This window comes from Scaptodrosophila lebanonensis, unplaced genomic scaffold (genome assembly GCF_003285725.1).
Source record: "Scaptodrosophila lebanonensis strain 11010-0011.00,11010-0021.00 unplaced genomic scaffold, SlebRS2 tig00001415-arrow-pilon, whole genome shotgun sequence".
In the NCBI taxonomy this organism is placed as follows: domain Eukaryota; kingdom Metazoa; phylum Arthropoda; class Insecta; order Diptera; family Drosophilidae; genus Scaptodrosophila; species Scaptodrosophila lebanonensis.
The window spans coordinates 10,755,518-10,781,414 of NW_022060742.1; the positions used below are offsets into that span (position 1 = coordinate 10,755,518).

Genomic DNA, 25,897 nt, shown 5'->3' on the forward strand with positions numbered 1-25,897 from the left:
AAACCTCTTGGGCTCATCAATTTTTGAGTAATGGCAGCTTTTGGATTTCCTTTTTATTGATTCATGATCAATACAATATTGTACAACTTTGAAACGATTAGTCCAATAGTTTTGGCGTCTTCTAAAACAGACAAACATCGACGTTTGCCAGCTATTTATGCCTCAGATATTCAGATAAGGGTTATGTTTTTAATTAAATCCTACAAATTATATTAAATATTTAATACAATTAAATCAGTTATTTGTGCATAAAGTGTTTTATTGGGACCAAAAAACCCTATAATAAAATATCTTAAATTCCGGAAGAAAAACTTTTATGAATGGACAGACCTATCAGTATCAAAACTGTTTCATATAATATTATGCTGGTTTAAATAATTAAATAAAAACGATTGATTTTCAACAACTAAAGATATTTTCATAAATGATTTGAAAGCTCTAAAAACTACAAGATAACTTCAAACATTTCTGAATAGTACTAAAGGATATATTTCTCCAAACTCTTATTATACCCTGTACCCAAAGGGTACAAGGGTATATTAGTTTTGTGCGAGTGCACATGGAACACACAGAAGGAGGCTTGGTAGACCCCACAAAGTATATATATTCTTGATCAGCATGACAAGCCGAGTCGATATAGCCATGTCCGTCTGTCCGTCTGTCCGTCTGTCTGTCTGTCTGTCTGTCTGTATGAACGCAAGGATCTCCGAAAGTATAAGAGCTAGAATAACCAAACTTGGTATACAGATTCTCCTGAGACCGAGAAAGGACGAGTTTGTTCATTTTTTCTGATCCACCCCCCCACTCCCCCCCTATTACCGATTTTCTATAACTCCCGTAATTCTTGGAATTTTGAACTAAAATTTGGTAGTTACATTAGATTAGTAATTATATATCCGTATACCAAGTTTCATTATGATAGAATGATCGGAAAGAAAGTTATAGCCATATAACCAGGCCCAATGCACACATACATACATATGTACAAGTACACAAACACGCATAAGGCACGATTCTGATGTAAATGTAAATGTATGTATGCATGCATGGAATATTTTATATTTAATTAATTAATATTTAGTTAATTAATTAAATTAATTTAGTTAATTAATTAAATTAAATTAATTAATTAATTTAATTACTTTTTTATGGGGTGGTACAGGGTATTTAAGAGTTGAGCCTGCTCGACTTTAGCATTCCTTTCTTGTTTTATTCACGGATATTGAAAAGTGCCTAAAAAGTCTTTTGGTTGCGCTAATCAGAACCCTTTCTGAATATACAATAATGTTAAATATTACGTTTTGAAGCAATTAATGTAGGACAAATAAAAAATCACAATTTCAGCGAGATTTAGCTGCATTCATAATCATTCATAACATGACAAAGGTTATCGTGTTTGAATGATCCTTAATAAAAACATTAATGCATTCGTAACGATTACAGAAAATTTGAACTGTGCATTGCAGGCAGTTCATTTCCGGAATTCTCTGGTCCGCTGTTTATACATATATTCTGTTTTGTCGTGTTTGTTAAAAATATGCAGCAACTCAAAAAATTAGCATAGCCTGTGACAGCAGTTCTGAATGAACACGAAAGTAGATGTGAATGTCCGCTGGTGAATGAACGCACACGAAATGCTAAATCGGGGGGCGCCTAGGTGTCAAACCGATTTGTACAGCAAATTAATGTAAATGACAACAAAATCGCTGGCGAACAAAACAAATGGAGCGCTAAAATTGAAAGTGCTTTTCGTGATTTATTTCGGTTGTTGATTGAAGGAAAATGCAAAGTTTTAATAATTATTTTCGTAGACAATCCCTTTTTAAGTCATTTCTTTCCCTTTTATTGACACACAAATACACACATTTCAAGGATATATTGTCAGATACAAACATATGTATGTATAACAAATTAGGCGCATGCGTGTGTTGTTGTTGTAAAGGACGAATCTAAAACTTAGAAAGTTGACAAACACAAAATGCGAAATTCCTATTTTCCAATGCATCCGAAGACTTTGTTCCCAAGCACATCTTATAGTATGGTAATGGCCCTTTCTATATCTTTGCCTTTAGTACGCAAATCGAGTGTCCGGATGATAGCCCAATTTGTCGAGGGCAGGATTGCAGGCAAAGTTGATCATAGGCGGGGGGCCACACATCAATACAATGGTCGCGTCGTCAGCTGGCAGCAAATGCGCTGAAATCATTTCGTCATTGATAAAGCCAACACTATAGGTCCAGCCTGGGGGGGAGAGATAAATGTCAAATTATTACTCTATTAATAAAATATAGTTAGATATGTATCGGGAAATATGTATAAAATACAGCGCCTAATGTACCTGCTTGCGAATTATTTTCCCTTTTGCATGTGATATGAAAGCGAAACTAAAATGCGCACGCTGCTCTAAGACTAGGGTTAGACTTAATAACTAAATCGCTGATCGGCGTGATGTCCCAGCCGCTCCAGGCCCGGTATGCAGGTGTAGTTAACCATCGGCGGGGGCCCGCACAGCAGGCAGAGGGTGTCACCTTTTGGGGGATAGAGATGCTTGCGCATCATCTCATCGTTCACATAGCCGGTATTATAGGACCAGGCTATGAAACGGGTGTGCGCCGTGCGGGGTATCCGTTTGTGGGCAGCATGTTGCGAGGGAGGGCAGACACAAAGTATTGAACATAATAGGTGTTTTGCTTGTTTGTTTGTTTGTTTTGCTTCTCCGATGAGGATGATTGACTAACAGAACACCAATAGAACGTGCAATGCATTCACAAACATAAACGCATGGTGGTGTTGATGTGCGCTCTGGATGTATCATCGAACAAGTGGCGGTAATCGTGCAACTAACCAGAGAAGGCGATATATTATAAACTACCTACGTTAAATTCAAATTTGAACATTTTCAGGACCAAGGGCTAAAAAATAGTATATCTATAGTATATATAATTTTAAAAAGTGAGAACAGAGCTGTTTCTTATTAAAAATAGAAAGTAAAATCCTTTACTCGTCCTCTCTCCTACAGTCCAACAACTTGGTTCGCAGACATATATTAAAGTGCTCCGGGTTTTGAGATTTACTGAGACAGAACAGTTTTTTGTACAACAAGGGATTATCTATGTCAGCTATATACAATAATGAGATCTACATGCCAATTGGGGTGTCCCTAGCTCTAATAAATCAAAATCTATCAATAGTCATATAAACGACATATCCATATCGATCTTTTGCATACCATATGTATATTCAAACTTTTTAGTATACCCTTTCACAAATCATTCTGATCCTTTATATACCTGCTATATTCCGACTTTTTTGTACAACATAGCAGTGACAAGAAGTTGTACTGTGAGCTTATATTTATAATGTATAAAGAATGTGGATAAGACTTTTTAGACATTATTTTAAAACATAATTTTTGTGAAAATTAATTTCTTCCATCAATCATTTTTCCATTTTTGCGTTCTTTCTTTCGATAGTGAAACTTTTTTACTTTCTAAATCTCTTCGTTATCGTCTTCAATTAATAAAATTAAATTTTAAAGAAAGAAATAAACAAGAAGAGAATTTAGAGAATAAGAATAATAGCTTAACTTGTTTCGTCTGATTGATGGTTTGGTATCCTAGTCTCAGATATTAATACGATATCGAATTAGTGCTTAAAGCTGAGATCTTTGTCCTTAAACTGAGGACTAATCTGCTCACATTTACACTCAAATAATAATCCTTATTTAACAATAGGTATGGAATATAAAAACTGTAGAAATGGAATGAGTGAGTTCTAAATTGATGAACCTGCACATGCACTGCACTCTGAATCAACCTTAAAATGAAGCTCATGAGTGTGGATGGGCCCGCTATGCGTAGAACGTTAAAAGCGTGTTGGTTGGGAGATTGCGGCTCACCTTCGGCTGCCTTATCAACAGTGTACCAGACTTTGAATTGGTCAGGATGCTTCTTGGCCAACTCATCCAACTCGTTACGCAGCAAAATGTCCTGCTCGCTCTGCAAAGAATGAGTTATATATATATTTGATATACACACAGTTTTATATCAAAGCTCACTCACCTGGTTGGCATACAGCAAAGCCAATTGGGTCTTGTCTTTGTCATTGCGCTTGAGCACTTCGCGCACCAGTTGGAGCATGGGTGTAATGCCAGAGCCGCCGGCAATCATGTTGACACGCTTCGCCGTCACATGTTTGGGTGGGTCCTTGCGCAGTTTCTTGATGGAGAATGTACCGTTGCCCAAGTACTGCAGACGTCCGGATGGTCCACGGAACGAGATTTTGTCGCCCAGCTCCATATTCTCCAGGTACTGCGTCATCTTACCACCAGCTGGGAACTTGGGATTTACATCCTTAAAGTACACCTTGACAATCAAATCCACATAGCCAACATCGTCGTCGGACGAAATGGGTGTGTACGGCCGTATGACCAATTCATTGTCAATGGTCGCGATTAGATGAATGTGTTGACCCACTGGGAGGCCAAGTATGTGCTGCTTGGACGGCAGACTGAAACGGAATCGTCTCGTATCATGACTGAGCACCTCCTTCTCGATCAAAGGCAGTTGGTATTTGTCGTTAGGATCGACCAGAGTGCGAAGTCGGGCAGTACGATTTGGTTCACGTTTCGGTTTCGTTGACTTTTTGTTCAGAAAGTAGTGTACAATAAGGGCCCCGGCAACCACAGCAACCACACCCACTACAATCGGCACAAGCTGGAAAGATATTAAAATATTATAGTTCGAAGTTGGAAGTGAACTAAAACCTTATTTTTAAAAAATTGTTTTCCTGTAATTTTTTTTTTTCGAAATTATTTTTATTTTTTTTTTACTCTCACTTTGTTCTTGTTATGTCTCTGAATACTTTAAGGCTAGAATCGGGACATAGCTGGCCAGCAAGAGCAAATAAAATTTCCGCATCAGAAGATAACATTTTATTTTTTAATTTTTACCTACAAGTTTTCGTTTAAAATGTTTTTCTTCACATAAAAAAATCACAAAAGCTAGGAGTGTAAATCCCAAATGAGATACTTCATGAATATATGTATGCACAAATGAATAGTATATTTGCGTAATTTTAAACGTTATGAAAGCACCCTAATATTTATTTAAGTACACTCTAATGCATTAATCTATGATTTAGAAATATCACGCGGAATTAGCCTGACTTTGAAACATACCCCATAGGCGGGAATATGAGAATATACAACGTCAAAATATGTACGTAATACGTCGAGCTAATGTTGCCGATTAGGGGTCAAGATCTGTCGACAGCAAACGCGTAAAGCTGTTGCTAGTTTAGTGTGTACAGAAATGAGGAGACTAAAGCAGAGAGAAACAAATATTTCTGATACGACACATATGGTAGAGCATTTTCACAAAAAAAAACCCAAGATATTACACAATGGCGTCCAAAAGTCAATACTGATTCGATTGGGGTTATCTAACCGCATGCAAGAGCCGCGCAGCTGCAGCAGCGGTGACAAGTTAAGTTAACCCACAATTCTGACCTTGGAAATTGTGAGCGCTTTTGAAGTGCGTTTTAAAACACACACACACCATTCAGAGAGCACAGCGGCCAATTAATAATGACGTCACAGAAAGAGTGCTGATAAACAGAGCGCCAGTAGGCGCTTTTAGTAAAATAGAGAGTAGAATTTTATGCGCGCTCTTCCCTTAAACGGTTTTCCGATATATGTACTTACATCCAACTCCGTCATTTTTTCCCACACTTGCTGTTAATTTAAAACAGATTTGTCTATTTTCCAATTTGACTTGCAAAAAAAATTACTTGTCAAAGCTAGACGAACCGCAGACGTTGAAAGTAAAACGACTAAGTAGACTGAAACAAACGAACCGCGTGTTGCCTCGCACGATTTCCAATTGAAATGAAGTCGACGCGTGAAGTGGCCACTGGGTGACGAGGCAGTCAAGTCGCCAGTAAGTACACAGTGTCACATCAAAGTATTGTCATTAATAGCCATTTCCGACTAAAGGTTCAAAGCTTTAACAAAGTAGCAAAAGTGTAAGTATTTAAGTAAATATATTAAAACATAACAAAATAAGGCCACATAAAAAACTGAAACGAATTTAATAGCCAAAGTATTCATTTTTGAGATAAACATTTATTATATACCCACATTAGAAAAAAATGTTTTTTACGGGATTAATAAGATGTACATCATTTTGTACATTATCATATTTTAAAGCAGATTTTTATTTACCCGAATTGGAAATGAAATTAAAATTTTAAGACCCTATCCATAAATTTGTTTAGTGAAGTGGTAACCCTAACCAGCTCATGAGCTAAACATTTGCTAATGGGAAACTGTCAGTAACTAAAAATCAATCAATGGTCGCCTAGAAAATTAAAATTATTTTTAGAACCATTATTTTTTCATATTTGATAAGTTGAACATTTTAGCAGCAATTTACTTTAGATACATTTAAAAAAATTAAAAAAAACCGCAAAGATATGTCTGGTAACTTGTAACTTGTTTTTTCAAAGATATTTTAACATAAATTTAGGTTTAAGCCAAACCTAAAACTAAGTAACTAATCAAAATATTTATTTGTGTGATTGTAAATATAATGTAATGATGATAAGCAAAAAGTTTCGGGCGAGAGAGCTAAGAGCAACAAGCCGGCGAGAGCAAAACAGTAAGCTATAAATTCAAATCTCTGATGAGTGTGCGCATATTTTTGAGATTTAGAATTTTTGTTAGCGTATGATAAAGAGAAAACGTGTGTTTGTTTTTGATAAATCTTTACAATGGAGCGAGTACATTTTAAAGCAAAACAGCTGATTTAATAATAAACGAGTTACGTTCGCTGTATGAACACGCGAGTTAAACTAATAAGAGAAAATCATTTGTTTAGGAAAAAATTGATTGAACAGAAGGAATGACATCATTAAAGTTTTTTTTTGAAACTGAATGAAATGAAAACTAATAAAATGGAGAGGATGTCTAACGAATTTTTATTTCATTAATTCTCTTTATTTTTGTCTCCTCTCTTTAAGCTTAAAACATAATGTCTGTGGTCAGTTTTTAAATGAAGACAAATAAAACCCGGCAAATATTTAAAAAAAAAATTCAAAAATTTATTGTTATGCGAACATGCTTTCATTGACGCATGACATCACTAAATAATATATGTACATATGTTTGTACACATTCGGTACAGTATATTGTTGGAACAAATGTATTATGTTCAACGCAATTTTAATCGAGGCGAATAGACGTATTTAAAATAAGAAATGACAACTTAATTCTGTGCCTACTTGTACATATCTGCGTATGTATATTAGTGTATGTACATGTGCCCACCACACCGATATGTCCACTAATTTAAGCAGACCGGCAGAATTATTTATAACAATTATGAAATCTCAGGCATAGGTACGGGACACCCAAATCTTATGTAAAGATGATGCTTATATAGTAGTGTCGTAACTTACATGGTTTTCAATGACGGGACGAGCCATATCCAAAGGCTTGGGATTTGAAGGAGTTTAACAATATCTGCGATATGCAGCTGCAAGGCTATGATTGTGATGTTGAAAAATCAATCGGCACTTTTGGAATTATTATTATATAATTCTGCTTTTCAGACATCAAGTACACTGACGTAGTCGCTCCCTCCCACACGCACGTACACAGACCTCGGCACTGCGCCTGCAACAATATTTCCCGCAAATCCCGATGTGCAGACGACGTTGGCCAACAGAAACGCACTGAATAGCGGGCGGCGGACACAGCGTCACGGATGGAAATGTTTTGTTTGCCTTAAGCTTCGTTGACGTACCTGCCCACGCACTTGCTCTTTGTTGGCATACAAACTCTTCTCAATTCACACTTCTCTTTGTGTCGCTGGCTCTTTGTTTTTATTTTTGAAATACGTAATACGTTAGATTATTGGTGAGGATGTTCGATTCTATGGTCAATATTTACTCGCCGCTAACCGTACTACTATAATCACATTCAGATTAACACAAATATATAAATGACAGGTTAATAATAAAAATAATGCGTTAAATGAACACAATTTAATAAATCGCAGCTATTGATGAAATTACGAAAGTATTGCCAGATCTTCATTTACTTAGTAAGCCTGGCTGTAGAAGCGAGATGGCAGAACTTTATGAATACAATATCGAGTAGCTGCGTGTTATCGAATGTCCCGATGTTACCAGTTGTATCGCTGCACACATTTTCTTTCTTTCGCTACACACGCGGCATAAAGACTAGACATGGCGTAAGTTGGTGCAAAATGAAATCTTAAAAATATTAGGGCATCTTAGGGGAAATGTTTTTAAATATGTTGATTTTTTGTTAATAATATGCTGGTCCGTGCATATTGCTGTTTATTTTTTGGTTTGGCAATCTAAAAACCAGCTTTTTGGAGCTCTTCAATGTCCACATCAGTTTGGAAAAGATTGCAATAGTAAATTTAATTGTTGTGTTAAATTTGTGACTAGTGTGAAAGTTGCAATCGCTTACACAATTTTATACAGTTCTATTATTATTTATTGCTGGTTATCTGCACATAATTCCAGAAACTAATCAACTTATTTGCATTGCAGGTCGAAGGTTTCCCGTGACACTCTCTATGAGGGCGTCAGTGGTATATTGGAGCACTCGTTGAAGAAGAAGCGCGGTTTCCTGGAGACCGTGGAACTTCAAATTGGCCTCAAGAACTACGATCCTCAAAAGGACAAGCGTTTCTCCGGCACTGTCAAGTACGTTGGCTAAAATACCTGCGCTGGGCTTGCTTATGTGCATTGCTTGTGAGCCTAATGGCCCCGTTTATACATGTACATGCACATACAGTGAGGTTTACAGCGTCAGGAAGTCAAGTCCTGTGCTCGCACAGCTTGGCGGACCTGCACTCAGGGTCTTAAAATCAAATTGAGCAGGTTTCAGTAATGAAACCGCCCTAGGTTAAAATTTTGTACTTATTACACGTGCACTCCGCTGGGAGAGCAGCGTAAGTGATGACGTAGCTTGAAAAAAATCTGAAGATTTTCCAGTTGTATGTAATAAAAAAAATGTTTCATGTAATTTGCAGATTGAAGCACATCCCCCGTCCCAAGATGAAGGTGTGCATTCTTGGCGATCAGCAGCATTGCGACGAGGCGAATGCCAACAACGTCGAATGCATGGATGCTGAAGCCCTGAAGAAGCTAAACAAGAATAAGAAGTTGGTAAAGAAACTGGCCAAGTCCTATGATGCATTCTTGGCTTCCGAGTCGCTCATCAAGCAGATACCTCGTCTGCTGGGCCCTGGTCTTAACAAGGCTGGCAAGTTCCCTGCTTTGTTGTCCCACCAGGAATCGATGATGGCCAAAATTGAGGAGGTCAAGTCGACCATCAAGTTCCAGATGAAGAAAGTCTTGTGCCTGTCTGTCGCTGTCGGCCACGTTGGCATGAAGCAGGACGAACTTGTCCAGAACATCAGCTTGTCTATCAACTTCTTGGTGTCGCTGCTGAAGAAGAACTGGCAAAACGTGAGGTCCCTCCACATCAAGTCATCGATGGGCCCTCCTCAGCGTCTTTACTAAAATTTGGATGCAAGTTTTTATAAACTAATGTGTTCAATAAAAATCATTTTTACATAATGTAAATGTAAAAAACCTGGCATTTTATTTCTTAAATTATATTTAAGCCGTATCATATTTCTGTTGGGGTCGACCTAATGGTGCGTGCCAGAAAATCGCGGACATCTCGCGCTTGTTCAGCTTCTTCACTGGTATCCGTTTGGGGGATGAAAGGCATTGGTTTCATCCTGGTCACATCAACGGTGTTTCCCCATTCTAGCATATGGGGCTCGCCCATTTCCTCCAGCATGTTATGCAGCACACAGGCGCCTGTAATTACAGTAAAGGCGGTTCCAAAACAGATATCCAAAGGTTCGCTAAGGAAACGCCAGCGAGACGCCAACCTATGGAGCGCACAGTCGCTGAGCTCGTGTAGGTGCTCGGCCACTTCGTTGAAATGGTATTCGTATGGAGCTGACGGGTTCTGATAGCGCTGTAGCAGCCATGGGCGTAGCGGGAACTTTTGGTTGAGGGGCGCCAACACAAAAGGTGACACCATATGCTCATTGATGCAACGGCGTGGCAGGCGTGTGAGTGCATTGGGAGGCTGGCTGTACATAGGAGATGGTGGCATTCTACTACCAGAGCTCAGCTGAAGCTCACGAAAATTCATTCGATCATCGAGCAGATACTCCATGCGAAGCAGCGTGCCTGGGGTCTGGCGCTTCTCTACAATGCAAACGCCCAAGATACCAACGAGAGCTGGCGGCATATTGCTTTCCCTTTGGAAACCGGCCACTACATTATCACAATCTTCAACGGTTTGTGGCAGCAATTGCAAATACCTTCCAAGACCTCTTACTAAGACAGTGCAGAATATCTTGATGCACTTGATTATGCGCCTGTTGATCAAGCCACAACGCTCAGATATCATCGAGAGGGGCTCTCCACTGGCAAGAAAGTAAAGGGCCAAAGCAATGCACTTCTGCGGCGATATCGGAAATTGACTTTTCTTCAGTTCTCCAACTTTACTGAGTGATGGGGTAAGCTTTGTGCAGAGCCACTTAAAGGTGGGTCGTGTCACGTGAAATGTGTTCAGGAACATATCGTCATCATAATTCTGCATGGCCTCTTCTAGAAACTCCATCCGCATAGGAGTGGGAGCGGCTGCTCTAAGAGCCAAGTGTTTTTTCCGCAGCAAGGTAAACATTTGCACGTATTGGGTCTGTAGCTGCATCATTTGTTGCATGAAAAATGTGCGTAGCATGCGGAGGCGACGTTGTGCTCTTTGCTGCGAGCGTCGCCTCTTCATAATCACAATATGCTGAATGTGTTGCACATGCAGTTTTATGAGCAAAGCAATCTTCTCCTTGCGCTGCTCCAAAGAGTCCGCTCCAGGCGTTGTTGACAGCTTGGCTAACATGCTGCGTAAATCATTGTTTATTAATTTCAGTTCCTCGTCCATCTGGTGTATGGAAATGTTTACTTAGTTGTTTTTGACCAGGGCTGAAACGAAACACCTGTCGTTACGTTCTGAATTAGTTCATGAAAGGAACTACTAGTATTTGATGCTTACCAGGGCAAACGCGATAAATATGATATTTTCGATAGCTTTAATGCTTAGAGTTACCAGCCATGTTAAATTAGTTGCAAGGTGGGAACTTGAATTTATATCTTATTGCATTGTCAGTTCGCAACAGACGAAATGGACTCGTCTACAAATATTACGACTTTCGTGGCTAACATCGCCGAGCCAAATGCCTCTACTCCAGTACGGGTAGAGTCATTGCCGCACTTCTATAAGGCTCTCATCGAATACGCAACCACGTCCTGTCGCCTTTTTAATATCCAGGAAATAAATGAATGGCAGGAGTTTTCGGCCGATCATTTGGATGAATGCCGTAATGCAACAGCACTTGAATTGTGCACCATATTTGTACGCGATGTGCTACCCAACATTAAATCCTATAAATTGGAAGAGAGTACGAAAAATCAACTGAAACTTTTAGACCTGCATCCCGGATTCCGAAGCGTACCACAGGGCTACGAATTAGTGCCGGCTAAAGAACATCAGTTATCTGAACAGATCCTTTTGGTGCCACAAAAGGATTTTAGTGTTACAAGTCACGTAACCAACACAATTGTAATGGTACATAGATGATATTTAAGTTGTGTTCTCAAATAATTAGCCGCGCGCTTGTTTCCGCAGGAGGATTCCTTTTCACTCCACACGCCAAGAGGGTTGTCCCACACAATACTCGTGGAGAGCAATAAGCCAATTGACCAAAAATTTGGTTTTAGCAAAGAAATTGCTGCACTGCTCTCGGCCATAGTTTCAACGGATGCGGAACTCTCTGCTGCCCAACTGCTCGAACCCGATATCATTAAAGCCCGTTTGCAAAGCGCAAAGCAGGCCTTTGCAGCCACTGGTAATCTGGCTCCCTACCGCCCTGACCTAATCGCTCTGAAAACTTATCTGCAAAAATTTGTGCAACTCAGGAAGGCTATTGCTAAAGTGTTAGCTAAACGGGATTTTTAAAAGAATTATTTTGTTTACGTTTTAACATACTAGGTACTCTAATTCATATTCTCATTGTACTGTTTTAAATTAGGCATTTAAGATTTTAATAATTCAAAATCATTTTTAACATTCGATAGTTTAGAAACATGTTTATGTACGTAATTACACTTTTTAAAACGATTTATAAAAATGTAAGAATAAAGAAACTTTTTAATACTATTATTTCAACCTTTAAACGAAGAAGTCCTGAAAAGGGATCTTATATTTTATAATGTATCCGCAACGTCTTCGGAACTTTTTTTTCCCATCGAGCAAGCTTTTAATGTTTTAACGAAAATTTTCAACTAAATTTTTAAATTTGTAAAGCATACACCTTGGTGCGCTCGAAAATATTGGGTTTATGAACAAATCATTTTTTTAATTATTATTTTCTCTGAATTCGGAGCTTAGAACAACTCAACTATAATTACAGCAGATATTGCTTTGTTTTAATGTTTGCCATCATGCTTAACTATTTAAAGACTTGGCTCCCACAATTATCTCTAATAGCAATACGAGAACTGAGCGTTTTAATTAAAATGATTAGATGTATATATTGGAGTTACATTTTCCATACATAAAAATGGAATTACAATGCAATGGAAAATTGATTTAAATTGATCATATATAAGGCAACAAATCGCCCAATTTGGGCAGATAAACATCTGGCACTAACGGATTACTGGCACTACTGTCTGCCTGCAAAGCATGCAAAGTTTCCAGTTGATAGCTTCCTGTACCCACCAGCAAAGATTGCATGCCACAGTTTCTGGCAAAGCTCACATCGATCTTGAGACTATATAAGCGAGATGTCAGAGAAATATCAGATGGGTTTGAGGTATAAAAATACTCACCAATCGCCAACCATGAGCGTGCGCTTCACATCCAAAGCACTCCCCTTCAACAAGGGCTCCAGAACTAATGGATTTGGTTTGCCCATTTCGAGGGCTTCTCGCTCCGCACATGCCTCGATGCCAGCCACAAAAGCCCCCGTCCCCGGTATGTGGTAGGCTGGATACTTGTGCACTGCATCCTTGTTGGTCGTCAAGAAGGCACAGTCGGGGTTGGCTGTCAGGATGTGACAGGCCCGAGCCATTTTGCAATAACTGTAATGCTCATCCCAGCCTACAACTACAGCGCCCACATCAACAGCAGCCGTTGGCGTCGAAAATTCACGCTCCACAAAATCCTGCCACTTAATATCCAACTGCTCTGGTTTTCCAGCACCAAAGCTCTCGATACCAGCCCCTGACAGCTCTCGCTCGATCGCCGCATTCCCCACCACATAAACTCTCTGTTTCTTCCCATCGAACTTGTCCGACTGCCTCAGATAATTCACAATTGTGGAGGTGGGTGATATGATCTGCGCTTCACTGGCCAGCTCAAAGCCTAGTCGCTGACTCCGCTCAAAGATTTCTTGCCGAGTCTTGGTGCCGTTGTTGGTGATCAGATAGACGCGTTTGCCGAACCGTCTTTGCAACAAATTCAGCACATCAGCTGCCCCGGGTATGGCCACATCATCATGCCACAAGGTGGCTAGCGCATATTAAAAATAAAAAATATTCTAATTAACTTAAATTTATTAAGATAATAGAGAAATACCAATATTTAAAAATTCCTAATACATATATACACGTATATGAAATCTTTAAGATATTTATGTTTTTAAAATTATTGCCAAATATTTTAATTTGAATAAGAGTAAAATAATCTAACATTAAAAAAATTATGCAAATTAAGATTTCAAAAAATTATTTCTATTCTATGATTTGAATACTTATGGGATGTTTTGTACCCAGAGTTTTCACTTGTTCGTTTTTTCTCGAATGTTCAGATGATAGGTCTGTATATAATAATATTAAACGGGGAAATATTTTAGCAAACCTGCAAAGAAATGCTGTCGTTGTCCCAATTGTTGCTTCAATTATTTATAATATTTGAAAACTTTTTCAATAAAATTGAATAACACTGGTAAACATTTTATTTGTTAAGGTTAAGTTCCAAATTTAATAGATCAAAATATTAATTTATATGTCATGATTATATATATATATTTTTTTTTCAATTAAAACGAATTGTAATTCTAAACTAAAATATAGTTTTTTTTTGACAACAAACATTTTTTAGGAAAATAACACAAATTTCTGGCCAAACAATTTGCATGTTTAACGGTAGATTAATTTTTTATACAGAATATTTAGATGATAGACTTGTACTAAATAATAATATTACAAATAATTCATTTTCTAATTTCATTTTTAAATTATCTTTGAATACTTTAGGTAATAAAAACGGTTCTACTTCTTCTATTTTTAAATAATCCAATTAAATTTTGTAACATTTTCAAACATTTTATAGAGACCGACTTTTAATACATAGAATAGATATTGGCAAAACTGTATTTGGCTGGCATTTTTTACAACCTATGTATGTATGTACATCATAATAGTTTATAAGAAACATACAAATTTAATTGACCGATCGGAAATAATCACAATAATAGAAATTATTTCCAGCATGTAAGGTTCAATTACTAAGTTAAGCATAATCGAACGGGGTTGGTTTTGTAGAAACAAAATCATTTATAAAATTAAATTTTTTAAAAATAGAATACATTTCCTCAAATAAAATAGGTTGAATAAATTAGGTTTATTTGTTGTGCCCTTTTGAGTCAAACGCGAACAGTCACGATATCGGAACACGATCACGATCAAAAACATGGCTCATCCCACCTCTAGCTCCGAACCAAGCACATCTGTGTCGCAGAAAAAATTCCTCACCAATGCACACACACACACACATGGAAACACACACTCACCATCGCAGTCCGAGATAACCGTATCAAATGTTTGCAGCCAGCCGGTCACCTGCAGTGGCGGCAAATCCAACAAGTTGACGACGCCCGCCTTGGACATGGTTATGATTGACGCTGTGTCGACCGATCCGAACCACTGAGTGTTTATGCCTCAACTGAACTCAAAATACTGGCAAAATTGGCTAAGTATTGTCCCTCTCGCTCGCACACTGCGCTACAAACGAAATGTATGTATGTTTTTGTGGGGCATGTGAGAATGAATAGGATCAGTCAGTGTAAATTAAAATTGGTTTTATTTTTTAATACAAATTGTACTAGTTACGTTTGTATAACATTGGTTGCTAAATAAAATACATGTCTATTTGAAAGTTTCTGTTAATTCAGGTAGCGTCTCTGTGCATTTAAATACAAATATTTAATCCCTGCAACTTAGTAGATATTGGCCCTGTCAGTAAGTAGGGCGGGCAGTAAATCTCCCAATTTTGGAAGATAAACATCCGGAATAAGCTTTTTATCTTCGGGATTGTTGCTCTTTTTCCACTGTTCCACATCGCTCAACTGATGGATGCCCGAGCCGACCAACAGGGTCTGGAAGCCGCAATTATAGCCCAACAATATGTCGGTATTGGCACGATCTCCAATCATTAGGGTGCGTGCCGGATTTACTTTATTTGCACGGATCAATTGCTCACATATGGCTGGGTTTGGTTTGCCAATAATAAATGGTTCGCGTTCCGCACACGTTTGTATGGCACGTACAAAGCTGCCGCTTCCGGGAACCACATGCGTGGGCATCGGGAATCTCTCATCCGTGTTAGTGGCAATGAAAAGACATTTCTTATCGTTCAGGTACGTGGCCGCTTTCGTCATTTTTGGAAAGCTAAAATGCTCATCGAATCCTACCACAACGGCTCCAATGTCCGTATCGAGTTTTAAATGCTGCGTCATGAATTCATTTAACGAGCCTGGCATGGGATCGGGGCCCACATCGGTGTGCTTAATGCCCACGGCATCCAGTTCCTGGGTAATGCCGGTAGAACCGATAACATAGACCCGTTTGTTGAAGTTCCGCTGCTTTAAATAGGCAGCCGTTGCATGCGCAGTCGATATTATGCTGTTCTGGTCGATGTTGAAGCCCAACTCTACGCCCTTGACCAAAAGTTCCGAACGGGTCTTCGTTGAATTGTTTGTGCAAAAGTAAATGCTTTTGCCCATAGATTTCAGTTGGTTCATGACATCGACAGAGCCTTCAATGGCCTTTCCATACACCCAAAGAACGCCTGCAACCAAAGAGCGTTTAAAATATATAGATATGTATGAATATTGACGTTATAAAGAATTTGAAGAGCATATACATAGATCTACATTTATGTATAATCCGAAAAATATCGGTTTATTATTTTAACATAGTTATACTTATAGAGTATGTTTGTGAGCAATATATAGAAACTAGTCACTAAAATTAAAGTTCTTCTTATTACAAAGTAATATTTTGATTCCGATTTGAAATACATTTTGTTCATCAAACTTTACAACTTATGATTACACTTTTGGTAATAAGGAACGAAAAAATAGCTCTTCCGTCAAATGATTAATTTTTTTTATTTTCCAAAAGCAATCCATTTACACCATCTATTTATTTATTGGGCTTATTAGTTATTCGCTATTATTGTAGGACTAGTAAGAAATGAACATGAAAAAAAGACAGCTGTAGATACAAAGTCTACTAAATTAGCACGCAATTCATAAATATGCGTATACATAAGTAGCGGTACCAAGTGGTCGGGCTGGCTGAGCATAAACAAGTTTGACATTGAAAGTTGTGCGCTCACGAGCATACGTTGTATGTATGTACATGTGTGCGAGTACATATACATACATACATATGTACACACGCCACTAAACAATGACGGGTTAATTAGTCGTTCATGCGAGTTGACGCATTACAAACATGCATAGCATATACATATAGACATTACAATTTATGTAAGGATTTATGCATACATCTCCTCATAATCAACATTACGCAATAACCTTATTGTATTTTTATCACTTGTCCTTTCGTTAAATTTCATTCATATTTGCCGGTATACACACACATACTCACCATCGCAATCAGAGATGACGGCATCAAAGCTTTGCAGCCATTCGGTCACCTTGGCAGGTGGCAAATCCAGTAACTGGGTGCAGGTTTGCTTAAATTGTTTGCTATTGCTGCTGCGAGATTGGCTTGATGACCGATTAGAAGGGGTTAATTGACTGTTTCTCCCGGCCATTGTCAGATTAAGGCATCTCACTAATAATTTATTTAACGTAAATCTTGGCAAAAGCATCAGCTGTTTGTAATTGTGCCTGCCACCTTTTTGCTGCGTGCCAATTGGTAACACTTTTTATGGGCGCTGCCAATTTTAAATCGATATGTTTTAAGAAATTTATTTAGCAGAATGTATAACTAGTACTTTTTTTTTATTAAACTAGATTTATGCTTAAAAATTACTTATAGTACACAATTCTGTTTTCATACATACGTAATAAATAATGCATTTTACAAAAGGTTATTACTATTATTTCAAAATTTTTTTGTTTTTCAAAAACCATTTGAATCTCAACTATTTAAGAAACGCGCTGGAAGAACAAACCATTGCAACAAAAGAAAATACTGCAAAAAAAATTTATGCATGAAACCTATAAAAAATACATTCGGGGTGATCTGTTAAGGTAAAGTGAGTGTGTATAGGGGCCGTTTAAGAACTGAACCAAAAATATTTGGATTTTGTACCATAATTTGCATTCAATAAATCTGGTTAAGCTAGCGTGCTAAAAATTACTAAAACGAATATAGAAGATTGCTAATTAAAAATTAAGCTATGTTACACTTAAATAATTTAGAGCTAAACATGAAGCATTATCGAAAATTGCATTTAGAGCGTGCATTGAGGACACCTGTTGTTGGTTTTTGTCGTTTCTGTTGTTGCATGGGTTGAGTGTGAGAGGTAATGAGCCAAGTCTATAACTAACACCTGTGGCCGATGTTTGTCTCCTAGAATTGCGACATTAGTAAGCTGCCTGGACCACCGCCGCTTGCGCCGCCACTGCCTGCACCACCCGCATTGCTGCCTGTCCCTAAAACGGAGCCCAAAAGCCCACCACTGCTGGCACCCTGCAGCATTGTCTGCTGCATCGGCATCTGCTGTTGCATTTGTTGTAGCGAGGAAGGGAAACTATTAAGGCCCACACCCGCTCCTAAGCCGCCCACACTACCAGCACCCAAATTGCCGAGACCCGTACTAGCACTCAGTGCTCCTAGGCTAGTGGCGCCCATGACTCCGCCACCACCAGTGCTACCTCCAAGACCGGTTCCAGGTAGTCCCACAAGGCCAGCGCCCGGTTCGGGACTTTGATTCTTCTTTTTGCGCTTCTTCTCCTTTTTGCGTTTCTTGCGCTCTTTGTCGTCTTCGTGACGCTTTTGCTTTTTATGCTTCTTTTCGTAAGTTTCCAGGCCAGCGGAATCTGTAAAATCAACTGCTAAACTCAAGCACTGCTCCAAGCACGGACATTCAAAAGACTCACCCAAGAGCGTTGACTCCTGTCCAATAGTGACGCCATCTTTGTGTTTGTGCTTTTTATGTTTGTTCTTATGTTTGCGCGCAGGTGTGGCATATGTAGTGCGATACTGTTCCGGCAGCTAATTGTGGGCAGAAAATATGAAATGTTAATATGGTTCTGCGCGTTCACGTCCAATAACTTACCGGTCCTGGATGCAAACGAAAGCCGGCCAACTGCACGGCAGTTAAAGGCAACAGTTCTTTGCCTCCGATGGGCGGCTTCTCGATGACGCTACGCAACGTGCTATTCTCGACGGGATGCGTGATTAGGTCATTGATGCCGGGTATGTTGGGCAAAAACGATGCCAGTGATTCCTTGAACTTTTTCTCTTTGAACTTGGTCAGCGTATGATGCAGGCCATATTCGGTCATGAGATCCTTATCACCGGTCAGTTCCGCCTTTGCTGGTGGTTCCTTCATCGAATAGAACGGTCCCGTCTGTATTATCGTTGGTGTTTTTCCCAACGATATGGTCGTCTTTAGGGTACCCGACGAGTCTTGACGTGCCACCACCGGAGATCGACCACCATGCGGCGACGACTTTGGCGAGTCCATCATTATGTTTCCGTAGTTGTTCATCATATTGGCAACGCACCCAGTTCACAACTACACCTACACAACGACGACGACGATAACAACAACAACAGCAGCAGGCAATAGGGCCAGAAGGTCTCTGCTGCCTTGGCTAGTCGACGTTGCGAGCGAAGCAACTTTCGAAGCGGGCCAGCGAACCCACCAACATACGCATAAAACGTCACTTAGTGTACTTTTTAAATTTAAATCACTTGGTTACACTTTTAGGCATTTGCAGGCAATTAGTTTGCCCTTTTACTGTTTCTTTTCGCACATTTATTGCCATACAAAATGCAATTTGTTGTGATCTCTAGACGCTAGTGCTGCTACACCCTCGATACATTATCGATAGCAATGTGCATGACTATCGATTTATGTCAAAGTGGCAACTCCACAACACAACTGGTTAATTTGCACACCCCCATTTGCACACTATTTATGCCCTCCTGGCCAGCCGTTGTGGTTTAGTCAAAATTCAGTAGGAAATACCGTAAAATCGTGCCGAGTTTTCAAGTTTTGACAAATACACGTTAACAACACAAAAACAAATATGCAGTTGACGCTACGTACTGTTGTTAAAGCCATGGCCAAGGTAGGAACGTTTAAGAAAACATTGTGCAGCAGCACGAAATCCTATTTGATGGTTATGCAATGTAACCTAATTGGGTCATAACTTTCGCATTAAATGCATTTATGCAGCGGAATAAATAGCACGCGCTCACAAAATTTTTGCGGATGGCTAAAATGTTGCCTAAATAATTTACCGGTGGTGCCTAAACTGTTAATGTTAAATGCTAATCGCAACTTGTCGAGTGTCAAGGTCGTTTATTAAACCAATTATCAGCTGATACAGAAACAAACATATTCGGCACAACTCATTTTTGTGATGTTAAGTGCGTGCTAAGAGCGTGTCATCTAAATGAGTGTGCAGAATGCCCAAAAATGCCGCAGCTGCCCCTATATTGTTGATTGCTCTCAAACTGTGTTAGTTGGTGTTCTTTCAACCGTCTTTTTTTTGTATGCTTTCAGACGCCATTGCGTACCAATGCGGCTATATTAGGCGCCCTCAACGCACGCTGCTATTCCACCACACATGAAGCGGACATTGTTGTTATTGGCTCTGGTCCCGGTGGATATGTGGCGGCTATAAAAGCGGCCCAAATGGGCATGAAGGTGGGAGAACTTGACCGGAAAATCACTTAATTAACTGTAATTCAAATGTAATTCCACTTAATGGGCACACTTTGCAGACTGTCAGCGTGGAAAAGGAGGCCACATTGGGCGGCACTTGCCTTAATGTGGGCTGCATACCCTCGAAGGCGCTGCTAAACAACTCGCACTACTATCACATGGCACATTCTGGTGATTTGGCCAGTCGTGGCATTAATGTCGGTAGCGTCTCCCTCGATTTAGAAAAGCTGATGGGACAGAAGACGAATGCTGTGAAGGCCCTAACCGGCGGCATTGCGCAACTCTTCAAAAAGAACAAAGTTACACAACTAACCGGCTTTGGCAGCATTGTCAACCCAAATGAGGTGCAGGTGAAGAAAAATGATGGCACCACAGAAACGGTAAAGGCCAAGAACATTCTGATTGCCACCGGCTCTGAAGTGACGCCCTTCCCCGGAATTACAGTAAGTTTGGACTGAAGCATAACGTATAACATGTTCTGATCGAAATTTTACATTTTTAGATTGACGAGGAGGTCATTGTGAGCAGCACGGGTGCTCTGAAGCTAGCGAAGGTGCCACAGCGTATGGTTGTCATTGGCGCTGGCGTCATTGGCCTGGAATTGGGATCGGTATGGTCGCGTCTTGGCGCTGAGGTTACTGCCATTGAGTTCATGGATACCATCGGCGGTGTAGGCATTGACGGTGAGGTCTCCAAGACCTTCCAGAAGGTGCTCACAAAGCAAGGACTTAAGTTCAAGCTGGGTACCAAGGTTATGGCTGCGCAGCGCAACGGCGACACCGTGAGCGTGTCCGTAGAGAATGCCAAGTCCGGTGAAAAGGAGGAAATCCAATGTGATGCTCTGCTAGTCAGCGTGGGACGTCGTCCCTATACTGAGGGTCTCGGTCTGGAAGCTGTGGGCATTGTCAAGGACGATCGTGGTCGCATACCCGTCAATGCCACCTTCCAGACAGTGGTTCCCAATATCTATGCCATTGGCGATTGCATTCACGGTCCCATGCTGGCGCACAAGGCCGAGGATGAAGGCTTAATAACGATCGAGGGCATAAATGGCGGTCATGTTCATATCGACTACAATTGCGTGCCTAGTGTGGTTTATACGCATCCCGAAGTGGCGTGGGTTGGCAAATCTGAGGAGGCACTCAAACAAGAAGGAGTTGCCTACAAGGTCGGCAAATTCCCCTTCCTGGCAAACTCGCGCGCCAAGACCAACAATGATACCGACGGCTTTGTGAAGGTCCTCGCTGACCAGGCAACGGATCGTGTGCTGGGCACACACATCATTGGACCTGTTGCTGGTGAGCTGATCAATGAAGCTGTGCTGGCCATGGAGTATGGAGCGGCTGCCGAAGATATTGCACGCGTTTGCCATGCACATCCGGTAAGTGGGATTAAGGGATTAATATAAATCACATACATATAATCACGTATTTGTGTAAAATTATAATTATTTTTATTTGTTTCTTCATAGACATGCGCTGAGGCTCTGCGCGAAGCCAATGTGGCAGCAGCTTTTGGCAAGCCCATCAATTTCTAAGTGTCGTCCCCAACAGATAACATCCACAACAATCCTAGCACTTTGCTGCCAGAACCCACTTCTCTTGCACTTACGGCTGGAAAACCCTACGAACATTTAACGGATATAAATAAATACACAAACGAAAAACACTCAAATTCAATGTTCTAATTGTATCACGATACATCTGGAATATAAATTCAAATTCACATAATAATTGGTATATGCGCAAGGCGTTTTGCAATACAGCTATCTGAGAATGTAATATGTATTAAGTTTAGAATAAAGCTGTTTAAAACTCGAAATGGAACTAACTTTTGTCAAAAGTTTTATTTAAACTCATTGATCCAATCATATAAACAACTTTGCTACAAAAGTTGTACACATTTTTTTTTAAATTATCAATTACATATTAAATTTAGTTCTGAATAAATATTAGGTAAGCATTTTGAAGCGCGATTTAATATTTCACATAAAATTTAAAAAGGCAGTGCTTCTAAAACTGATGAGTGGATCCGATGTTTCTATGAAAGTCAGCATTTGAATGTCACGCCGGTGCCATGTGACTCAGCAACTGTAGAATGCACTTGTCAGCACTCAATACTCTTTAATGTCAAGAGTCGGTGAATAGTGCAAAACGTCAGCTGACTAAGCAGGCGCTGCCAGACATTTTGGATAGTCTTTAAACGAATTAAACACATTGGCAACACTTTCAAATCAGATGTTATTCTTGTCAAAATTTGTTCAACAGATTTATATTCGATTTTTCGGCTCTATATTATTTAAACGCTGTGATATTTCTCTTTATTTAACTACAAAAAAACAAAACACATGGTACAAAATTAACACACTCTTACACAATGTTCCGAGCGGGTAAGTTAAATGCACACGGTCTAAAACGCCAACCCATGTCGCTGGCGAGGCGGATGTTTAAAAACGGCACCAATTTGTTTCAACGCATACCGGTACCGGGTAGTGGTGCGGGCAGTATTTCTGCCACGGCTCAGGTCACCGGATCGGCTCATTTGCAACAGCAACAGCTGCAGCAGCGACTAGGCCAGCAGTCCTCGACCGCCAGCAATGAAGCCGAGGTAAGTTGACGCAATTGGGTGTACTTGGTTTATGTAATATGCTTGTTTGTATCGCTTAGGCCCCATCCCGCTATCCACGCAAAATATTCAGTGGCATACAGCCGACTGGCGCCTTGCATCTGGGCAACTATTTGGGCGCCGTGCGTCGTTGGACTCAGTTGCAGAACGCCCGTGACGATGTTACCATATGTATAGTCGACCTTCACTCAATTACAATGCCTCACAATCCGCCGGTGTTGCGTGAAAACATCTTCGAAATGGCCGCCACATTGTTGGCATGCGGCATTGATCCGGCGAAGACAACTCTTTTCGTGCAGTCCGCCGTTCTCGAGCACTGCGAGTTTAATTGGATTCTGAGCTCATTGACAACGATGCCACGATTGGCGCAACTGCCGCAGTTCAAGGAGAAGTCTCGCACACTGCGCGATGTGCCTTTGGGTCTATACGTATACCCTGTCCTACAGGCTGCGGACATTATGCTTTACAAGTGAGTAACTAAATGTAATTTTAAAGTCAAAAATGAGTATGTTTCAGCATCACAAAGTATTTTATCGAGTTTTCTTAATCTAACTGTGTATACATAAATACCTACGAATTGTTAGCCATTTATTATTATAATTCATTTGCATTTTTGCAGTGTAAATAGTTTTATTGAACTTCATCATCATTATATTTATATATGCCCTTTATTTGCAGAGCCACCCACGTTCCCGTTGGTGCCGATCAGTTGCAGCATATCCAGTTGGCTCAGCATCTGTCTCGCAGCTTCAATTCGCGTTACGGTGAAATATTTCCCGTCTGTCAGGCTCTTATCGAGCAGAACGAAGCCTCACGTGTGCTCTCCCTGCGCGATCCCTCTAAAAAAATGTCCAAATCGGAGAACAATCCCAAGGCCACCATCAACATAAACGATGCGCCCGATGTAATTGCCGAGAAGATTAAGAAGGCCGTCACAGACTTCACTTCGGATATCTCGTTTAATCTTTCTGGGCGTCCCGGAGTCAGTAACCTAGTCAATATCCATGCGCTGGTGACGGGACAATCGATCAAGTCGATTGTTGAGGAGGCCAAGCAGCTGGACACGGCTCGTTATAAGGAGCGCGTGGCCGATGCGGTTATTGCGCACCTCCAGCCCATCCGCGAGCAAATTCAAATGCATCTGGCCAAGCGGAATGAGTTGATCTATATGCTGGAAATCGGTGCCGAGAAGGCGCGTCAGACGGCACAGCAAACGATGAGCGATGTGAAGCAACGTCTGGGTCTGGGCACCAATGCCAATTTGCCAGCTCCGGTACGCGTGCCGACGTTGCTGCCCGAGATTGGCAAGCTGACGGCCAGCCAGCAATTGGCCAAAGGCGTGCTACCGCCTGATGTGAATGCGCACTCTCAGCCGCATTATGAACAGCAGCGTGCGGATCCAGGAACGTCCACCAATGCAGTGGGTGGTAATGCTGGCGAGTCGGTAGTGAATGAAGCATTCGAGGCTCAGCGCGTTATGGTCAAGCCCAAGCCGCGCGTTACTGTTGTACCGTTCCAGAGTCTGCGTGTGGAGAAGCAACGCGTACGTGGCCCGCCTAAGCATGTCTTCAAAATGGATACCTTGAACGTACCAAGCATGGGCTTCCGTGGTCCCATGGGCAAGCCAATGCGGCGCAACATGCCTCCATCACCTGGCGGCCTGGGATTCACGCAGCTGCCGCATATTACTAACAACACGGCACCAGGTCAGGCTGCTCCAACTCCCAAATATGGTGGATATGGCGGTGGCTCCCAAAATGCTAATCCCAGTGCTGTGGCTGCAATTACAAGTGCCGTGAATGCGGCCACCAGGCAGCAGGAGATGGCTAGCAGCCTGGCCAATAGTTCCTTTTATAAAGCCGCTATTGCGGCCTATAAAAGCAGCAATACCAATCTTAATACTAACGCCACTGCCAAGATCAAAATGGTCAATGTTAATCGCGCCACTGAGGCTAACAACAGCAACATCGCTCCCAGCGTCAATCGAACTCTTAGTAGCAGTATTGGAGCAAGCAACGCCAGCAGCAGCAGTAACAGCAGCAAAAAGACGGCTCCCGACGTCAGTAAAATAGGCTCCGATGAGGAAGAGAATTCGCGCGAAGACACCGACGATATGGAAGAATGCAGCGAGGCTGCTGGCATGAAAGAGAAGGCGGAGAACTAAAAAATATGACCCTTGCAATCAACACCAAAACCACAAAATACAGACCGTTGCGTAGATATAATTGTTAAATTGCTTGTACATAATTATGTGTAGTCGATCATTTCGAAAGTACATAAAACAATCGGCGCAAAATAATCCAATTTTCGTTTTTATATACATACATACATAAGTACTACACGGGAAAGTTAAAACTTCTTTTCAACACCGAGCATTTGAACAAGCTATTAGGTATAATTTCCTAAACGGCACATAGAAAAAGCTCCAAATCTTTTAAAAAAAAGGGCTGAACAAGGGCGCAGCCAGCTTTTACCAAAGGCGGGGGCCAAAAAATTAAAATTTTGATTAAATAATGCCCGATGCATTTAAAAAATAATTTATGCATATGATCGATGAAAAACTTCAACAAATCCAACGCAGATCCATCTTAAGGCGAAATAGTGCGTCATAATAATGAACGTGGAATGGAAAATTTTTTTCTAGGGGGGCAACGACCCCCCCTGCGTACGCCCTTGGGGCTGAACCTAAAAAAAAAACATTGTTTTTATTGAATAAAATTTTTTTTTATGTTTACTCTTGCTATTGATCAAAAACAAAGACACATTGTTTTTATTGGAATAATTTTTACTTGATTTATAGGAAACCCATTCCTCAATTTTTCAGTGCACAATCGGCGGTTTATAATAATTACAATAGTAAGTTATTCAAAAAAGCTTAAAAACATGAATAAGTGTTAATTGCTGCAAAAGGATTCATCTCATAAGGTTTCTTATTGCAAAGGCGAATTTGAACTTGACTAATCGATAACAATATCGACGCACACTCGGCAT

At 40.4% G+C, this 25,897-nt stretch overlaps 9 protein-coding genes across 12 annotated transcripts; 4 read left to right on the plus strand and 5 right to left on the minus strand.

Annotated features, from left to right (window-relative positions):
• Positions 1 to 1,861: 1,861 nt before the first annotated feature.
• On the minus strand, positions 1,862 to 7,939 carry LOC115632109 (NADH-cytochrome b5 reductase 3). 3 transcript variants are annotated; one of them, XR_003996268.1, is made up of 5 exons: positions 7,459 to 7,939; positions 4,062 to 4,715; positions 3,899 to 3,998; positions 2,339 to 2,594; positions 2,108 to 2,241 (listed from the first exon to the last, which is right to left on the minus strand). XR_003996268.1 is itself a non-coding variant. In XM_030529100.1 (4 exons), the coding sequence occupies exons 1-4, from the start codon at positions 7,483 to 7,485 to the stop codon at positions 2,069 to 2,071; spliced, it is 954 nt and encodes a 317-aa protein (XP_030384960.1). In that variant the 5' UTR covers positions 7,486 to 7,917; the 3' UTR covers positions 1,862 to 2,068. The 3 variants fall into 3 exon arrangements, 2 of the variants coding, with proteins under 2 accessions (XP_030384960.1, XP_030384961.1); XM_030529100.1 differs by lacking the exon at positions 2,339 to 2,594 and having other exon boundaries at positions 1,862 to 2,241; positions 7,459 to 7,917; XM_030529101.1 differs by lacking the exons at positions 2,339 to 2,594; positions 7,459 to 7,939 and adding an exon at positions 5,705 to 5,860 and having other exon boundaries at positions 1,862 to 2,241.
• A 256-nt stretch (positions 7,940 to 8,195) lies between these two features.
• LOC115632081 (60S ribosomal protein L10a-2) lies at positions 8,196 to 9,633 on the plus strand. The gene is made up of 3 exons (XM_030529041.1): positions 8,196 to 8,255; positions 8,584 to 8,739; positions 9,069 to 9,633. Exons 1-3 carry the CDS (start codon positions 8,251 to 8,253, stop codon positions 9,559 to 9,561), a joined length of 654 nt encoding a protein of 217 aa, XP_030384901.1. The 5' UTR covers positions 8,196 to 8,250; the 3' UTR covers positions 9,562 to 9,633.
• LOC115632079 lies at positions 9,622 to 11,073 on the minus strand. The gene is made up of 2 exons (XM_030529040.1): positions 11,024 to 11,073; positions 9,622 to 10,961 (listed from the first exon to the last, which is right to left on the minus strand). The coding sequence occupies exon 2, from the start codon at positions 10,958 to 10,960 to the stop codon at positions 9,671 to 9,673; it is 1,290 nt and encodes a 429-aa protein (XP_030384900.1). The 5' UTR covers position 10,961; positions 11,024 to 11,073; the 3' UTR covers positions 9,622 to 9,670.
• Positions 11,074 to 11,242: 169 nt separating this feature from the next.
• LOC115632797 lies at positions 11,243 to 12,145 on the plus strand. Its single transcript, XM_030530049.1, has 2 exons — positions 11,243 to 11,686; positions 11,747 to 12,145. The coding sequence occupies exons 1-2, from the start codon at positions 11,243 to 11,245 to the stop codon at positions 12,074 to 12,076; spliced, it is 774 nt and encodes a 257-aa protein (XP_030385909.1). The 3' UTR covers positions 12,077 to 12,145.
• Positions 12,146 to 12,625: 480 nt separating this feature from the next.
• On the minus strand, positions 12,626 to 15,096 carry LOC115632257 (glycerol-3-phosphate phosphatase). Its single transcript, XM_030529330.1, has 3 exons — positions 14,916 to 15,096; positions 12,952 to 13,633; positions 12,626 to 12,893 (listed from the first exon to the last, which is right to left on the minus strand). The coding sequence occupies exons 1-3, from the start codon at positions 15,010 to 15,012 to the stop codon at positions 12,719 to 12,721; spliced, it is 954 nt and encodes a 317-aa protein (XP_030385190.1). The 5' UTR covers positions 15,013 to 15,096; the 3' UTR covers positions 12,626 to 12,718.
• A 92-nt stretch (positions 15,097 to 15,188) lies between these two features.
• LOC115632256 (glycerol-3-phosphate phosphatase) lies at positions 15,189 to 17,269 on the minus strand. Its single transcript, XM_030529329.1, has 2 exons — positions 17,020 to 17,269; positions 15,189 to 16,192 (listed from the first exon to the last, which is right to left on the minus strand). The coding sequence occupies exons 1-2, from the start codon at positions 17,243 to 17,245 to the stop codon at positions 15,342 to 15,344; spliced, it is 1,077 nt and encodes a 358-aa protein (XP_030385189.1). The 5' UTR covers positions 17,246 to 17,269; the 3' UTR covers positions 15,189 to 15,341.
• Positions 17,270 to 17,455: 186 nt separating this feature from the next.
• LOC115632512 (mediator of RNA polymerase II transcription subunit 19) lies at positions 17,456 to 19,356 on the minus strand. Of its 2 annotated transcripts, none has more exons than XM_030529704.1 (3): positions 18,662 to 19,356; positions 18,483 to 18,597; positions 17,456 to 18,422 (listed from the first exon to the last, which is right to left on the minus strand). In XM_030529704.1, exons 1-3 carry the CDS (start codon positions 19,097 to 19,099, stop codon positions 17,953 to 17,955), a joined length of 1,023 nt encoding a protein of 340 aa, XP_030385564.1. In that variant the 5' UTR covers positions 19,100 to 19,356; the 3' UTR covers positions 17,456 to 17,952. The 2 variants fall into 2 exon arrangements, with proteins under 2 accessions (XP_030385564.1, XP_030385563.1); XM_030529703.1 differs by having other exon boundaries at positions 17,456 to 18,434.
• Positions 19,357 to 19,524: 168 nt separating this feature from the next.
• On the plus strand, positions 19,525 to 22,107 carry LOC115633117 (dihydrolipoyl dehydrogenase, mitochondrial). Its single transcript, XM_030530506.1, has 5 exons — positions 19,525 to 19,682; positions 20,120 to 20,263; positions 20,341 to 20,724; positions 20,784 to 21,662; positions 21,753 to 22,107. The coding sequence occupies exons 1-5, from the start codon at positions 19,641 to 19,643 to the stop codon at positions 21,816 to 21,818; spliced, it is 1,515 nt and encodes a 504-aa protein (XP_030386366.1). The 5' UTR covers positions 19,525 to 19,640; the 3' UTR covers positions 21,819 to 22,107.
• Positions 22,108 to 22,509: 402 nt separating this feature from the next.
• Positions 22,510 to 25,205, plus strand: LOC115632228. The gene is made up of 3 exons (XM_030529288.1): positions 22,510 to 22,888; positions 22,948 to 23,375; positions 23,585 to 25,205. Exons 1-3 carry the CDS (start codon positions 22,658 to 22,660, stop codon positions 25,068 to 25,070), a joined length of 2,145 nt encoding a protein of 714 aa, XP_030385148.1. The 5' UTR covers positions 22,510 to 22,657; the 3' UTR covers positions 25,071 to 25,205.
• Positions 25,206 to 25,897: the final 692 nt, after the last annotated feature.